The sequence below is a fragment of the Ornithorhynchus anatinus genome, chromosome 4 (assembly GCF_004115215.2).
Source record: "Ornithorhynchus anatinus isolate Pmale09 chromosome 4, mOrnAna1.pri.v4, whole genome shotgun sequence".
NCBI lineage: Eukaryota > Metazoa > Chordata > Mammalia > Monotremata > Ornithorhynchidae > Ornithorhynchus > Ornithorhynchus anatinus.
Genome location: NC_041731.1, coordinates 25,141,793 through 25,159,384, shown reverse-complemented (window position 1 = coordinate 25,159,384; position 17,592 = coordinate 25,141,793). Strand labels below are relative to the sequence as shown.

Here is a 17,592-nt window from a genome sequence, read left to right as displayed (position 1 = left end):
CAGGCCGGGAGCTGTAGTCTGCGGGCGGGGCGAGGCGCGGGGCCTGCCGGGAGATGGAGGCGAGGCGGGAGGGGGCGCGGGGCAGGCCGGGAGTTGTAGTCCCTGCGGAGGAGCGGTAGGTGCCGCGGCGGGAGCGGGCGGGCTGCGGCCCGGGCCGGGTGGGTGGCCGGGCCCCGCACGTTCCCTCCCGCTTCCGGACCCGGACCGGCGGGGGTTCATCCTAAACAAACATCTCTCCTCCAGGGGCTCAAGGACCGGGCCGGGACCGGCCCAGCCAGGACGGGCAGCTGGCTGAGAGCGCCTTCATTCATTCAGTAGTATTTCTTGAGCGCTTACTATGTGCAGAGCACTGGACTAAGCACTTGGAATGAACAAGTCGGTAACAGATAGAGACGGTCCCTGCCGTTTGACGGGCTTACAGTCTAATCGGGGGAGACGGACAGACAATTTCAATAGCAATAAATAGAATCGAGGGGATGAACATCTCAGTAAAACAATAGCAAATAAATAGAATCATGGGGATGTACATCTCATTAACAAAATAATGGAATCAAGGCGATGTACATCTCATTAACAAAATAATAGAATCAAGGTGATGTACATCTCATTAACAAATAAATAGGGTAATGAAAATGTAAACAGTTGAGCGGATGAGTACAGTCCTGGGGGGAGGAGCAGAGGGAAAGGGGGGAAAAGGGGGCTTAGCTGAGGGGAGGTGAAGGGGGGTAGAGAGGGAGCAGAGGGAAAAGGGGAGCTCAGCCTGGGAAGGCCTCTTGGAGGAGGTGAGCTCTAGGTAGGGTTTTGAAGAGGGGAAGAGAATTAGTTTGTCGGAGGTGAGGAGGGAGGGCATTCCAGGACGGCGGGAGGACGTGGCCCAGGGGTCGACGGCGGGATAGGTGAGAACGGGGGTGGTCCACCTTTGTTGTTGCTCTCTTGTACTTTACCAAGCGCTTAGTACGGTGCCCTGCACACCGTAAGCGCCCAATACATAGGAATGAATGCACGAATGGCCCAGGTCGATGGTCTTCGGGGAATGGGCCTCCATCCCCTCTAGACTGTGAGCCTCCTACCCGCCGGGAACGTGTCTCCCAACGCTCTTTCACCGTTCTCTCCTAAGCGCTTAATATAGTGCTCTGCAAACAGGAAGGGCTCAGTGAATCCCGTTGATTGATCCGCTAGGTGTGGCATGGTAAAGAGAGCTCGGGTCTGGGAGTCAGGGGATTTGGGTTCTCATCCTGGCTCTTCAACTTGTCTGCTGTGTGACTTTGAACAAGTCACTTAACTTCTCTGTGCTTCAGTTCCCTCGTCTGTCAAATGGGGGTTCCATACCAGTCGCTTTTTAATTTTTTTTTTTAATCCATCCATCCGTGGTGTTTATTGAGTGCTTACTATGTGCAGAGCACTGCTCTACAGGACAACAGAATTAGCAGACTCATTCCCTGCCCATGATGAGCTTACAGTTTAGAGGGAACTTAAGTGCTTACTCTGTGTCAGGCATGATATTAAGTTCTAAATTGGGTATAAGGTTGGACACAGTTGGGCTCTCAGTCTTAATCCTCATAATAATAATAAATTTGGTATTTGCTAAGTGCTTACTATGTGCTGAGCACTGTTCTAAGCGCTGGTGTAGATACAGGGTAATCAGGTTGTCTCACAGGAGGCTCACAGTCTTAATCCCCATTTTACAGATGAGGTAACTGAGGCACCGAGAAGTGAAGTGACTTGCCTACTGTCACACAGCTGACAAGTGGCAGAGCCGGGATTAGAACCCACCTTTGACTCCCAACCTGTGCTCTTTCCCCTGAGCCAAGCTGCTTCTCTTAGTTACCTCATTTGACAGATGAGGTAACTGAGACACAGTGAAGTTAAGCAACTTGCCCAAGGTCACGCAGCAGACCAGAGGCGCACCCGGGATTAGAGCCCAGGTCTCTAACTCCCAGGCCTGGGCTCTATCCACTAGGCCATACTGCTTTCCATGCTGCTATTCTACCTCCTAGTTGACTGGGAGCTCCATGTGGGATAAGGACTGAGTCCAACAGGATTAACTTGCATCTATCCCAGCATTTAGAAGAGTGCTTGGCGCATAGTAAGTGCTTAACAAGTACCATAATAATACTTGGATTGTGGGCCTCACATGGGACCTGGTTATCTTGCATTTACCCCGGGCGCTCAATACAGTGCGTGACACTTAGGACTTAACTCCCACAGTTATCATAATGGGTGAATGTGATGAATGTCCAAGAGCCTGAGGTGCCTGCTTTGATTGTTTGCTCTGTCTCAGAGGGGGAAGGTAGGAATGAGTGCACTTGCCGGCAGTTCAGTTCAGACCTGTTGTAAAACTAACACAAGAGTTGTCACAGCAAGGCTTCTGCTGGGCGGAAGCATCGCTTTCCTAGATCTGAAGAGGTACTCGATAATGGCCGGGATTCCCCAGGAAAAAGGAAGGAAAGACGACTTCCTATCGCAGCTGAAATAATACCGATGGACTTTATCAAGCACTTAGTATGGGTCAAGCCCTGTGACAAGCACAGAGATAGATAGAAGGCGTGTCAGATCGAACACAGCCTCTGCCCCATTCTCCAAGAGGGAGGTAGAACCAATATTTGATTCCCCTTTTACAGATGAGGAGACGCAGGCCCCAAGAGGTTAAGTGACTTGTCCAAGATTACCAGTTAGGCAGGCGGCCTGCTGGAACTGGCCTCCTGGTCTCCTGCCTCCTGGTCCTGGGTCCACAAGGCTTGGCAGGTAGGAACCGTTGGAGGTAGCCCGCTCACTGGCCTTCTCCCTAATTTGGGCTAATGGGAAGCCACTCTTCTCAGCTTTGATCGGGACTGACTTCTCAGGAAAGCCCTGAGAGATCTGACCTCAAACACAGAGGGGCACGTGAGCAGAGGGAGCGGAGGTCTGGTAGCTGGGACCAATGGACAGAAATGAGCAGCCGGAGGGCCCCGGGCAGAGGTGTTTTGGGCAGGGGTGGTGCCCAGCCCAAGCCCCACGGTGACACAAGTGCCGTGGCTCCTGTTTTTCAGCGTGCAGGAGCGGACAGGCTGCAGTTCCAGGATGCTGCGCCGGAAGCCCACCCGCCTAGAGCTGAAGCTGGATGACATCGAGGAGTTTGAGAGCATTCGGAAGGACCTGGAGGTGAGGCTGAAACCTGGGCCCCAGCAGAAGCCAGGCCGAGGGGCTCAGGGAGCCCGAGCCAGCAGGGCCGCCAAGGAGTGGGCATTCTGCAGGGGAGCCAAACCCACCAATTATCTTCAGCGTGGCCTAGTGGAAAGAGCATGGGCCTGGGAGTTAGAGAACCTGGATTCTAATCCAGACTCTGACACATGTCTGCTCTGTGACCTTGGGCAAGTCACTTCACTTCTCTGGACCTCAGTTCCTCATCTGGAAAATGACGATTAAGACTATGAGACCCGTGTAGGTTGGGGACTGTGTCAGCCCTGACTACCTTGTATCTACCCCTGCACTTAGAACAGTGCTTGGGCTTATAATAAGAGTTTAACAAATATGACAATTATTATTACACATCTGTTGTGTGAACTTGAGCCAGTCGCTTCACTTCTCTGGATCTCAGTTACCTCATCTATAAAATGGGGATGAAGACTGTGAACTCCATGTGGGACAGGGATTGTGTCCAACCTGATTACCTTGTATCTACCCCAGTGCTTAGAGAACGGTATTTGGCTCATAGTAAGTGCTTACAATTAACAAATGCCACAGTTATTATTATTAATAATATCATTTAATAATTATTATTTGTAATAATAAAGCCATTTGGTAGGCGCTTGTTATGCATCTGAGTATGAGGTAGGTACGAGATTGTCAGGATGGACACAGTCCCTGCTCTACATGGTGCCTTACACTGTTTAAGTGGGAGGGCAAACAGTTCTCAAGTCCCCATTTTATATTTGAGGACATGAAGTGACTTGTCCAAGGTCATCCGGCAGGTAAGTGGCAGAGCTTATGCTCTTTCCACTAGGCCACGGTGCTTCCCTTGCAGCTTTTCCTCACGGGAAGGGAACATACTTATCAATTAGTCAGTTAGTGGCATTTATTGAGCCCTTACTGTGGGCAGAGCACTGCTCTAAGCACTTGGGAGGATATTGTACTTCCCCAAGCACTTAGTATAGTGCTCTGCCCACAGTAGGCGCTCAGTAAATGCCATTGATTTATCGATTTCATGCCACTAGCCTGGAAGGAACCTGGCTAACTCCCAGTCCTCTTTTCATTTGATTTTTTTTGCTGGCATCGCATGTATTGACAGTCCCTTTCCCTTTGTGATACTTTGCCCTCCGCTGCCAGGCCCCTGTCTTCCCATCTAACCAGGCTGCCCTACATCTCTCTCTCATCTGCTCTGCCCCATGGCCCTATGCTGATTTGCCCTCGACTTCACCAACAGCTCCATTTGGGAAGGAACCGATGAGGAGAAAGAATTGGGAAAGAAGGGGAGGAAGAAAGAGGGAGACCCTCAAAAGAGGATACCAGGAGGAGAAAGGAGGAATCGGCAGTGGTGGGGCAGGAGAGAATGGAGAAGAGGGGAGATCCAGGAGTCTCACCATTCCCAGGCTCAGCATTGCTGCTCCCACACAACTGCTGCTTTATAAGATGGTCTGGGGACTTCTGTTGTTGTTAATCACTGTGTGCCAGGAACTGTACTAAACACTGGGGTAGATGATCACGCTTATCCCTGTCCCAGATGGGGATCACAGACTTAATTCCCATTTTACAGATGAGGTAACTGAGGCGCAGAGAAGTGAAGTGACTTGCCCAGGGTCACACACAGCGGACAAGTGGTAAAGCCAGGATTAGAATGCATGTCCCGCTGACTTCCAGGCCTGGGCTCTTTACACTAGGCCATGCCACCCATGCTGCTTTTCTAAAACTCCTTTGCAACATGAATGTGTCTTATCTGTAAACTCCCTGTGGGCAGAGATCATATCTGCCAGCTCCGTTGTATTCTCCCAAGTGCTTAATAGAGTGCTTTGCATGTTGTAAGTGCTCAAGAAGTTCCATCGATCGGCTAATAGATTGACTGTGGAGGAAGACGGGCATGGTGAAGACCAGAGGTAGGCAAAGACTCCGTCCTCGGGGTTGTTATTGCCATATTTGTTCAGTAAGAGGGAGCAATGTCTCAGGAGAAAATCTCCTCCTCTACCCCCCCCACCCCTCCTCTTCCCCTTTCTCCTCCTCCTCTTCCCCCTCCTTCTCCTCCCTTGTCTTGAGTTTCTCACTCCTGTTTCTGCTCTTTTTCTTCCCGTCGTGGCTGTAATAATAGTTATTATGGTACTTGTTAAGCATTTACTATGTGATAAGCATTGTTCTAAATGCTGGGGTAGATTCAAGTTAGTCAGGTTGGACACATTCCCTGTCCCACACAGGGCTCACACTCTTAATCCTCATTTTACAGATGAGGGAACAGAGGCTCAGAGAAGTGAATAGATTTGCTCAAGGTCACACAGCAGACATGTGGCAGTGCAGGGATTAGAACCCATGACCTTCTGGCTCCCAGGCCCGTGCTCTAGCCACTAAACCACGCTGCTTCTCCCTTTCTACTCTCTCTCTTCCCGTGGCTCTTCTATGCCATTCCCACTCTCCCTTCCCCTTCCCCAGCATGTGTGTCTGAGGAGGGCTGAGTCCCCTCGAGGGCCCCATCGCCTATAATTGCCTCCATGCCTGCCGATGGACTTTGACCCGCCCCGCTTACGCTCGCTCGTTCCAGAACAGCCTGGGTGGCGCTTACCCCCTCCGGGAAGGACAGTGCATGAAGACAGTTTTGCACCATGGGTTTTTCACGAGGCCAAGGTAATAAGTGCCTCGGCAACTTCCCGTCCTACAGCCTAAGCCTCCCTCTCCAGCCGTGTGGCCAGTTTGGTGTTTCATGCCCTCCTGGGACCCTGGTTTTCTCAATGGTTATACAGGTAGAAAGGAGGTCTAGCGGGGGTCCCCAAGCCTCCCCACGCTTTCCCCACGTTTAGACTCGGCTGCCCGGGACAGCCGGGAGCTGCGGGAGCTTGCAGCCGGCCCTCAGCTTCTCTTTTTTATGGCATTTAAGTGTTTACTATGTGCCAGGCACTGAATTAAGCACTGGGGCAGATGCAAGTTAATCAGGTTGGGGACGCAGTCCAGGTCCCACATGAGGGGGCTTGCAATCTTAACCCCCATTTTAACGGAGAAGTGAAGTGACCTGCCCGAGGTCACACAGACAAGTGGTGGAGCCAGGATTAGAACTTAGGTTCTTCTGACTCCCAGACCCTTGCTCTGCTTGCCTCCTGAGCATAGAAGAATCAAGAGCTTTGAACTCTTCAGAGGAAAGGTGCTGCAGGAATTCAAGTTCTTCTTTGTTTAATATTTCAAGTGAGTTCTAAAGAGATGACTGCTGCAGTGAATGAGCATGTTTTATTATCCATAGCTTCAGCCACATATTTAAAAATTGATTAACTGAACACTTGCAGACTCCTTAAGGGCTAAAACTTGTTTTAAACATCACCATCATTCCCTAGGTGTAAGCTCACTCTCTAAACTGTAAGCTTCTTGTTGTATTAACTGTCATATTCCTCCAAATGCTTAGTACAGTGCTCTGCACATAGTAAGTGCTCAACAAATACCATTACTTGATCAAATACTTGTGGGCAGGGAATGTGTCTGCCCAGTCCTTTGTATTGTACTCTCCCAAGCATTTAGTACAGCCCTCTGCACAGAGTAAATGCTCAATGAATACCATTGACTGATCATTTTTCTGTTTTTAAAAAAGTCTCACCATGCCAGCCCCCTATTGAGGGTGAGCCTTACAGGCAGTTGGAAGCTTCGTAAAGAGTCTCATTAAGATAATCAGTGGAACTTTGATTCCAGTGAGACAGCTGGCTGCCTGAGTCAGCGTGGCCAATAAACGTGTACAATTAACAGGGGAGGTAGACCTCCTTAGGAACAGTCCAGCAAGCTTTGGCAAATCCCCCAGCATACTACCCTGCCCTGTAGTCAAGTCAGCCCAGTGTGGGTAGCGTGCGTTGGTGTCAAGACCACAACCAGTTCAAGAAGCTGGGTTCTAATCCCAGCTCCGCCTCTTGTCTGCTGTGTGACCTTGGGCAAGTCCTGTCCTGGTTCCGCTGGTCTTCCCTCAGCCCTCAAACCTCAGTTGGGCAAACATTTGATTGCTAGGTTCCTTTTTCCTGCCCGTTCCCACCAGATGTTACCTGTTTGTGCTGACCCAGTAGAAACCTGTTCCCGTCTGATGGAGACCCTAATCCAGGGGGCTCAGGGTTAACCTTTGTCAATCCCTTGTTGATCCGTGTGCCGTGAGGTGGGCCCCAGAGTGCTGGCTTGCACCTAATCCCCCCTTTCTTTCAGATGCGCAAGAAACAGAGGGAGGAGGTGGACGTGGTCGGGGCCAGCGATGGAGAAGGAGCCATCGGACTGAGCAGTGACCACAAGAGCAGAGAGCAGATGATCAACGACCGGATCGGCTACAAACCTCAGCCCAAACCGAACAACCGCTCATCCCAGTTCGGGAACTTTGAGTTTTAGCTCTGAGGCTCGCAACAAGTGTTTCACTTGTGTGTTTGAGGACCGGGAGGGCAGAATTTGAACACCAGCTAAGGTCTGGAGCATTTGATTCTTGTTTCCAGAAGTTCAGCAGGGCAGCTGCCCTTTTCCTTCAAAATAAAAGTATTTTGGAAAACTTGATGGAGCCAAAGAGGAAAATATAAGAAACCTTGCATTGAACCAAAAATCTGAAGAGATTGACTGGACTGCCTGCAGATGTCAAAAGCAGAACATCTAACAACAATAATGATAAAAACAGTATGTACCAAATACTGTACAAAGCACTGGGGTAGATATACCATCCCCAGCCTCCATGGGGCTCAGTCTAAGTAGTGGGGAGAACAAGTATTGAATCCCCATTTTGCAGATGAGGAAACTGAGGTCCGGAGAATTCAAGTGACCTGCCCAGCATCACACATCAAGCAAGTGGCAGAGCCGAGGTAAGAACCCAGGTTCTCTGATTCCCAGTCCCAGGCTCTTTCCATGAGGCTACGCTTCTTTTCAGAGGCCAGAAGACCTGGGGCCTTTCCGATCACTGATGCAATGTGCTTTCAGGGAAGGCAGAGTATCCTGCAGACTCAAATAGGCAGGAGGATCTGGGTGCCAGGTCTTGTAGAAACTAGTCCAGTGGGTGTGGGAGAGAAAGGGAAAAGAGATGGGTACCGTACCTGGAGTTTTCTTTTCCCCAGGTATGGTAGTGTCCATGTCCCCTGGATATCTGAGCAGCTGAGAAGGAGGAGGAGAAGGAGGAGAAACAGGGTTTCCACACTGACCGTTTCCTACTCTTTCCCCCCTAAAAGAGCTGGAGGGTTGATCTGGCCCCACCAGCTCACCAGGAGGATCTAGTGAAAACCACTGGCTTTTTAAGGATGCGAGATAGTTAGGATTCAGTTTTTTCAGCTTTCTTGGCGTTTTAAAAATGTCATTGACACCCAGCGGGATGAAGAGTGCCAGAGCCAGTTAACGAAACAAATGAGGTTTTGAATTAGTCAACTGGGATATCAGCCTGGCTAGGACCAGACGCTGGCTAGAGATGTGGCCCTAACTCTTGTTTATTGACAACCCCTGTCCCTTTTTCGTCTTTATCTATTAGATCTCCCCAACAACCACACCCAACTTTTTATTTATGGTATTTATTAAGGACTTCCTTTGTGCCAGGCACTGTACTAAGCACTGGGGCAGATAAAAACTAATTAGATTGGCCACAGTCCACAGTCACATGGGGCTCAGTCTTAATCCCCATTTTGCGGATGAGGTAACCGAGGCGCAGAGAAGTAATGTGACTTGCTCAAAGTCACACAGACAAGTGATAGAGCCAGGAATAGAACCCAGATCCTTCTGACCCCCAGGTCCATGCTGTAGCCACTTGAGGCCATGCTGCTTCTCTAAATCATGTTCTCTAAGTCATAATCTTGCTCCTCCTATGTTCCACCCTTCCAGGGTGTAGCCTCCATTTCCAATGAGTTGAAGTGCCTACGAGATAAGCTGACCAGGGGCAACCAAGAGGGCAGCAGATTTCAGTTTAACATGAACCCAGGCTGCAGATCACAGGTAGTCCAGACTTCCTGGCTCACACGTATAACCCATGTAGATTCACTGAAGAGAAAATTTGCTAAAAGACAGGAGATACAGTGAGGACCAAACACTTACTTTTTGGTGTCCCATTGCTTCAGTAAGTAAGAGGGGTTGAGGAGGAAATCCTCCAGGGGGTGAAACCTGGGTAGAGGGGGGACAAACTGAGATAAACTGAGAATAGAGTGGGCCCCAAAATGGCAGATGAATTTACAAAACGAGCAAGCAAAAGGTAAGCACCCCTTAGGAAAAATAATCCAAATAAGCAATAACCATGACAACTCAGTTTATTTATACTAAACCTTGTCAGAGACTTTTTAAAAAAATCTTAATACATTATGTTTTCCTTTGTCCAGATACCTATTGACCCCTTCACAGAACTCCAAAAGTTTGAGTGAGGGAAAATTTTTCTTCTCAGCATCTAGGTTGCCCTTTATCCCATTACTGACCCAAAACTTAATTACAGATTTTAATCAATTAATCAATAGTCTTTATTGAGCACTCAATATGTGTAGAACACTGAAAGTGTTTGGGAAAGGTTAGTACAGTCAGGTTGGTAGGCATGAGTCCTGCCCTTCAACTAATTTTCCAGTTAGAGAAGTGAGATTCACTTGTTTATAATTTCTAGAACTGTCCCTGGATCCCTTCTTTTTAGGGGCATTATTTTGATGATTTGCCAGTCTGGTTCATTGGTCTTTTGTAATGGTAGGTTGCATGTTTTCACCAGGAATTCCTCAACTTTCCAACCAGTTCCTTCAGAAGGTTTGATTGGGTGCCATTCAGCTTTGGTGATTTGTTAACTTCTGTAAGTTTGGTCTGAAACTGGGCATGGTCACAGTTTAATCCAGTTTCCCTGACCTGTCTGTTACCAAAAACAGACTGGATGAGGGAATGTTCAGTTCCTGGGCAGAGTGAACTGGAGAATTTATTGAGCTTCTCAGCCATCTCCTTTTCATGCCCAAAGGCAACTTTTATTGCACAGTCATCAAATGGCCCCACTGATTCCCTAGCCAGCTTCCTTCTTCGGATATATTTGAAAAATCTTTTGTTGTTAGCTTTGGCAATACTCCTTTTTCTCCCTCTTAATTTCCCCTTTGTTCCTGACCTTTTTATTTCTTTGTGGACTTCCTTCTCCTCATTCAGATGAGGTTTCCATTTGTGAAGGAAGGAATGACTTTTCCCCACAGTGGCCTCTTTTCACCTGGCAGTTAACCAGGCAGTGTATTTTGTGGTTTGAAACCTCACCTTTTGTTTGTATATTTATTTTTGCCTATTTTACTTCAGCTGCATTCTTTCAGCTGCATTTTCTAAAATGACATATTCTCGTGTTGAGTTTTTTTTGGACTTCTCTCCTTTCTTCTTCCTAACAAGATTAATTCAGTATCTTCACTGGAAGTTGATACTAAAGGTAACGAAACATGAATCTCACAAGATTGACGAAAACAGAATTAAAGTATTTATTCTACTTTATGATCAGGGAACTATAAGGCTCTAAACAGAAAAACGGTAACAATACTACTGCTCTCAGGGAACTTACAATTTAAAATGAACAATATTAACAAGGACATCTATAGAATAAGGCATAATGTCAAATAGAGAAGGCACAGAAGTCAAATTGACTTTTCTCTTTTGGTGCAGTTCTTCTTTTGAATTTGTTCTTGATGGAGGAGCAAGGGGACACAGGGGAGGTAGAACTGGATGGAGGGGCAAGGAAAATGGAGGTAGAATGGAGGGGCAAGGAAAATGTCCAATAAAAGCATAGGTAGGCACAAGGGTGCAATGGCAGGAGTCCCCAGAAACCGTGTTCAAGGGGTTTCACAACCTAAGTTAGTAAAGTGGTGGGGAAGGGGTTCCCAGCTCACTTACAACATGGTCAAGGCCTAGAGGACTCTGGGAGGCCGATGGAGGAAATTTTCGGCACACTTTCCCCTGGTGGAGTAGTGGAATTGGCCCTCCTTCTACAACCATGAAGGGGTTAGGAACTCTGTGAGGTCTAGAGAAGCAGTGTTGCTCAGTGGAAAGAGCCCAGGTTTGGGAGTCAGAGGTCATGGGTTCTAATTCCTACTCTGCCACTTGTCAGCTGGGTGACTTTGGCCAAGTCACTTAACTTCTCTGTGCCTCAGTTACCTCATTTGTAAAATGGGGGCTAAGACTGTGAGCCCCACGTGGGACCACTTGATCGCCTTATATCCCCCCCAGGGTTTAGAACAGTGCTTTGCACATAGTAAGTGCTTAAAAATGCCATTATTATTATTATTAGAAACAGTATAAGGCTTTGGGCCCAAAATCTCTTCCAGGGAATAAAGTGAGACCTTCAGTGAGCTTGGTAGAATCAGTCAATCAGTGGTATTTGTTGATCACTTATTTTGTGCAGAATACTGTACTAAGCACCTGGGAGAGTACTATACAACAGAGTTGGCAGAAAACCACGAAAGACAGTGAAGAGTCATGGGGAAGAAGAGGACTGGGCCAAGACTCAGATTTGATAGGGCCTCCCTAGGTAGACAGCATCCAATGGAGAGAGCATGAAACCGTTCCCACCATGCCATTCCCAGGTGCTGGCCCTGAGCTCTGAATTGTCTTAGAGATCTTGGCCATCCTCTGGGAAGGTATGGAGAAGGTAGTTCCTATGGGGTAATGGAGGTGTTCCAAAAGATCTTGGGAGATTTGGAAAAGTGCCCTAATGTGTATCCTAGTATGTTTCATTTGCTAGTGTGCATGTTTACACATGAAGAATAATGAATTTGTTTCTATGAGGGAAATTTCTCCCATTAGTGTGTCTCCAGTTCATTTCCTCACTGCAAACTGCATTGCTTATATCTTAAATTCACAGGCTTTGTCCATGAAGGATTAGAGGCAGATAAAAGACCCAGATGCTCTTACTACTATGTCCTTCTTGTCAACCCCCAAATCAAATAACACCCGTGTTTCCCTCACTCGACTCATTCTTGCTGCGCCCCACCCCAGCTCTGCACCTGGACAGGGGTTCGGCAGCATGAGCAGCAGTGTGGCCTAGTGGATAGGTCCTGGGCCTGGGAGTCAAAAGAACCTGAGTTCTAACCTCAGCTCTGTCACTTGTCTGCTGGGTGACCTTGGGTAAGTCACTTCACTTCTCTGGGCCCCAGTTACCTCATCTGTAAAATGGGGACTGTGAGCCCTGTGTGACACAGGAACTGTGCCCAACCCAATTTGCTTGTATCCACCCCAGGGCTTAGTAGAGTTCATGGCACATAGTAAGTGCTTAATAAATGCTGCTATTATTATTATTATTACTATTGTTATCAGATTGCTGCCAACGCTCAGCCAGTCAGTCAAGGTTAACTAGAACAAGAAGCCCTCGAGCCTTCTACTTCCAAAAGTTGACGGAAGTTTACCTGCACCTTTTTGTCTGGCCACACCACCCTCATACTCGCTCAAGGGACTCTAGACTTTAACTCTTGGACTTCTAGGAGGCAGCAGGGCCTAACGGAAACACCATGGGCTTGAGAGTAAGAAATCCTGGCTCTGTCTGACCTTGGGCAAATCAGTTTTCACCTCTGTAAAGTGGGGATAAAATCCTACTCCCTACTACTTATACCGTGAGTCCCATGTGGGAAGAGTCTATGTCCAACCAGAGTATCTTATATCTGCTTAACAAATACCATAAAAAACCAAAATACAAACAAAACACTGAACACATCTGGCCCTCAGAGACTCTGGGGAAAAAGCATTTGGAAAGAACCCATCTGGTGACCCTACAATGCTGGTGACAAGTGTGGGGCTGAGATGGAAGCTCTTAGTATAGTGCTCTACACACAAAGCATTCGATAAATACCGGTGAGGATGAAGGGAGTTAGTTCTGTCAACTGTAGCTGAAGCTGCCACGGTAGTGTGTCGAGTTTAGTAGTTTCGGTTCCGAGGCAGGTGGACAAGGTGCCTGTGTCAGTCAGTTGTATTTATTGAGCTGTTATGGTGTGCAGAGTGCTGTACTATGCGCTTGGGACAGTAGAATATAACAGACACAGTCCCTGTGTTTTGTTCAGTGCCACAGACAATGCCCATCTAGACTGAGCATTCTTAAATGTCATATAGTATCCACATCCTGGGGAGAGGGAACCCACTCCTTCAGGTAACCTAACTGGTGGGACAGGAGTCCTAACTCTGCTAGCGTGTGGTTCTGGACCTCTTGTTTTGGGAAGAGCCTTGAAAGACTGTGGGAGAATGTTAGGGTCCATTTAAATCTCTGAGAAGCGGATTAAAACCCACGCCTTGCGCCTTGCAAGTTTTAGGAATACTAATACTGGTTTCCTGTGGCTGTAGGGATGATCAAATCTGCATTTTACTACTGCTTTACCAGAGAGGGCAGCCACACCCACTGCTGCAAACAGAGGACTGTTTATTGCCCTAGTACTGGCTGTCTGAAGGAATTGCTTGATGAAAGGAGAATCCCTGTGTTCAGCACGTGATTTGGTCCCATACCTTCCTGTGTTGGGCTTGCTTTCCCTTGCATGTGTGGTTAACTAAGAGGGGGCACATGCTGGCTTGACATGGCTGGTCAGCATTGGAGTGTCCCTGGGTTTGGGAAAGAAATCTGACTTCCTAGAAATCATCCCTATCCTTGGGCCAATTGTGAAATCAAAACCACTTGTAGGCTGGAGGAGATTGGTGGATTTTTTTTTAAATGTTATTTAAGCACTTGCTATGTGCCAGACACTACTAAGCACTGGTATAGATGCAAGCGAATCAGGTTGGACGTTATCCATGTCCCATGTGGGGCTCACAGTCTTAATCTCCATTTTACAGATGAGGTAACTGAGGCACAGATAGTTCAGTGATTTGCCCAAGGTCTCGCAGCAGTCAAGTGGCAGAGTTGGAATTAGAACCGGGTTTCTGACTCCCAAGCCTGTGCTCTTTTGACTGGGCCATGCTGCTTATCTGATCCTCTAATGTGGATCGGAAGGCGTGGGGAGGGAGGTAATGGCTAGGTTTGCATGTAGTCACCAACTTCGGTTGCCAAGACACTCAACACAGTTATTTATGTGCCTTTCTAGAAAGGTGGGCTAAGGGATCACTAGCCAATTAGATTATCATATAAATCTCAGGCCAGGCTTATTCCAGAGAAGACAAATCTGACATGGTTTTCCCTTTGTGTTTATCTTCCTGTCCTACATAGACTCAATTTTTCCAGGATGGACTCTTGCATGACCCTGTGGGAGGTCCAGAAAACCTGTAAAACCAAGTCATGTTTATTTTCCAATGCTGCAACTACAGCTTGAAAGAACCACTAGCAGATGAAGTGCGTGCCTGAAAAATTGAAAAGAAAGTGGGATTTGCAGCTAGCTAAACAAAACCATTTCTAAGTTTCTAACTCTGCTGCTAAAAGGACTTAACAGTGAGCAAATGACCCCAGCTGATTGTGCCTCTATACAGTAGATATCTAGTTACCCTTCAGATTTGATGATGACACTAAGATTTTAATCAGTGTATGTCAATAAGATCAAAGTGTGACCAATAATCCCTTCTACTCCTTATCAGGATTGTCCCTTAGAGCACTGCTGATTTATTACTCAGCATCTGGCATTTTCATTTCTCCCTTTCAATTTCATGATTTTCTGAAAATGCTCCCTAAGAGTCACCCCGTCTTTGATGACGGCACTCCTGGCTGACTTGTCCTGTGCGCTAGATCATGTCTCAAAAATTTCTTCTGTCCACCTTCTTAAGTTTCCCCATTTTAGTTAAATTTAGAGCAGTTAGATGTCCTCTATTCTTGTGTCCTAACCACGGAAGGTGTGATGATATGGACACTGCTTAAGTAGTCGTCCAGGACTTTGTGACCCTGTCTTGTCACAATATGGCACTAAAATGGAATTGTTAAATTCACATTGGAAACAGCATTTATGTAAGATCCAGGTCCCAAAATCCATGATAAAGGGTGGGAAGTACAATTGATGATAATTGTGACAATAAGCGCTGGGGTAGATACAGGATAATTAGGTCCCAAATGGGGTTCAGTCTACATAGGATGGAGAATAGGTACTGAATCCCTTTTTTACAGATGAGGAAACTTGAACAGAGAACTTAAGTGACTTACCCAAGGTCACACAGCAGGCACGTGGCAGAGCCAGAATTAGAATTCAGGTCTACACACCCAGGCCCACACCTCTTTTCACTAGGCTATGATCCTTCTCTCTACTGATCTTCAGACCTTCAGTTTCGCCTGAATCTATGCAGTATGTCAAATATAGGGGAAGAGATCTATTTGCCCTGAGAAGTTAATCAAGACCTTAACATTACTCAACGATGAAATGGCTGGCTACTTCAGAATTGGAGGATCAGCCCCCCGGACTGTAAACTTGTTGTGAGCAGGGAATGTGTTTGTTTACTGTTGTATTGTACTCTCCTAAGCACTCAGTACATTGCTCTGCACACATTAAGCACTCAATAAATTCAACTGAATAAATGAATGGAATTGCCCCATGGCCAATGGAATAAATTTGAGCTGTGTACTTATTGTACTCAGTCTAGGTTTTTTCAGCCTATTCTACAGAGCCGCACAAAGGAAGATATAATAATTATGATTGTGGCATTTGTTAAGTGCTTACTATGTGCCAGGCATACAAGGAAATTGGGTTGGACACAGTCCTTGTACCACACGATGGCTCACAGTCTTAATCCCCATTTTACAGATGAGGTAACTGAGGCCCAGAAAGGTAAAGTGACTTACCTAAGGTCACATGGTGGACAAGTGGCAGAGCCAGGACTTAGAAGAGAAGCAGCGTGGCTCAGTGGAAAAGAGCACGGGCTTTGGAGTCAGAGGTCATGAGTTCAAATCCCAGCTCTGCCACTTGTTGGCTGTGTGACTGCGGGCAAGTCACTTAACTTCTCTGTGCCTCAGTTACCTCATCTGTAAAATGGGGATTAAGACTGTGAGCCCCACGTGGGACAACCTGATTCCCCTATGTCTACCCCAGCACTTAGAACAGTGCTCTGCACATAGTAAGCGCTTAACAAATACCAACATTATTATTATTATTAATTCGGGTCCTTTGAATTTGACTCCCAGACCCATGGTATTCTGACCCTTTGAAAAGATCTGTTAACTCAAAATAAGAGTTGCATCAAAATCCTGTGAATGACTCAGGCTCGGCACATAGTAAGCGCTTAACAAATACCAACATTATTATTATTATTGTCAGCTGTGTGACTGTGGGCAAGTCACTTAACTTCTCTGTGCCTCAGTTCCCTCATCTGGAAAATGGGGATGAAAACTGTGAGCCCCACGTGGGACAACCTGATTCCCCTGTGTCTACCCCAGCGCTTAGAACAATGCTCTGCACATAGTAAGCACTTAACAAATACCAACATTATTATTATTATTATTAATTCAGGTCCTTTGAATTTGACTCCCAGACCCATGGTATTCTGACCCTTTGAAAAGATCTGTTAACTCAAAATAAGAGTTGCATCAAAATCCTGTGAATGACTCAGGCAGTTCCAGAAGCACACATACGGGGAGACAGGCTAGTAATCATAGATTGCTTCTACGAATTAGCAAAACTGACAAACCAAAAACTGAGGTCTATAGAATTCAGGAGTGGCAAAATAAACTGCTTATTTACATTTGTGAGAAGCCCAGTTCAATCTGGATTGTTGGGAGGATGGAGAATTTATTACTTCCAAGACACTGCTTGGATTTACACCAGAGTTTAAATCCAGGCCAACTTTCTCCAGCCTGAGCATTGGAAATGCATAGCACTTTCTAGTTTTTAGCTGTTTTTTCCCTGGAGAAGCAAAGTAACTGCATTTTGCCTCCTTTGCCCTGGATACCTGAGAATACCTAACACCACAGCAGACATCAAGTTTGTTAGCCTGGATCATGAAGTTCATGGGGGAGGTAGTTTGGACTAAGAACAGACAGGATCTACTTATATTGTATCTTCCCCAGTGCTTAGTACACTGCCTGGCACATAGTAATCACTTAAAGTATTATTGTTATGGTATTTTGTTGAGCACTTACTATTTGTCAAGCACTGGTCTGAGAGCTGGGGTTGATACAAGTTAATCGCATCAGACACACTCCCTGTCCCACATGGGGCTCAGTCTAATTAGGGGGAATAACAGGTATTGAATCCCCATTTTACAGTTGAGGAAATTGAGGCACAGAGAAGTGACTTGCCCAAAGTGACACAGCAAGCAAGTAGCAGACCAAGGCACAGAGAAAAGTATAGTAACTTGCCTTAGGTCACACAGCAAGCAATTAACTGAGCTGGGACCCAGTCCTGTAACATCCGGGCCCATGCTCTTTCCACTACGTCAACAGAGCTTAATAAATACCACACACTTATTAAGTGGGGCTGGGAGGGTGGGGGGGGAGAACAAAGCAGGAAACAATTTATGTTAATTGCCTTGTGGAGATGCAGTTCAGCTCACATGGTGCTACAAAAATCAAGGCCCTTCCAAGGAATCCGGTATCCCAAATGGGAGTCATACCAGAATCCA

The 17,592-nt window shown here is 46.9% G+C and overlaps 1 protein-coding gene across 4 annotated transcripts; it reads left to right on the top strand.

Annotated features, from left to right (window-relative positions):
- Positions 1 to 91: 91 nt before the first annotated feature.
- On the top strand, positions 92 to 7,683 carry CDC26 (cell division cycle 26). Of its 4 annotated transcripts, none has more exons than XM_029062982.1 (3): positions 92 to 115; positions 3,030 to 3,141; positions 7,348 to 7,683. In XM_029062982.1, exons 2-3 carry the CDS (start codon positions 3,061 to 3,063, stop codon positions 7,522 to 7,524), a joined length of 258 nt encoding a protein of 85 aa, XP_028918815.1. In that variant the 5' UTR covers positions 92 to 115; positions 3,030 to 3,060; the 3' UTR covers positions 7,525 to 7,683. The 4 variants fall into 4 exon arrangements, with proteins under 4 accessions (XP_028918815.1, XP_028918817.1, XP_028918816.1 ...); XM_029062984.2 differs by lacking the exon at positions 92 to 115 and adding an exon at positions 140 to 158; XM_029062983.2 differs by lacking the exon at positions 92 to 115 and adding an exon at positions 878 to 896.
- Positions 7,684 to 17,592: the final 9,909 nt, after the last annotated feature.

What these genes read in the sequence shown, in the direction of transcription:
- CDC26 (XM_029062982.1), top strand. Translation starts at nt 3,061, where the DNA reads ATGCTGCGCCGGAAGCCCACCCGCCTAGAGCTGAAGCTGGATGACATC. An exon ending in GCATTCGGAAGGACCTGGAG is followed by an intron (nt 3,142 to 7,347) that starts GTGAGGCTGAAA and finishes CCTTTCTTTCAG; the next exon opens with ATGCGCAAGAAACAGAGGGA.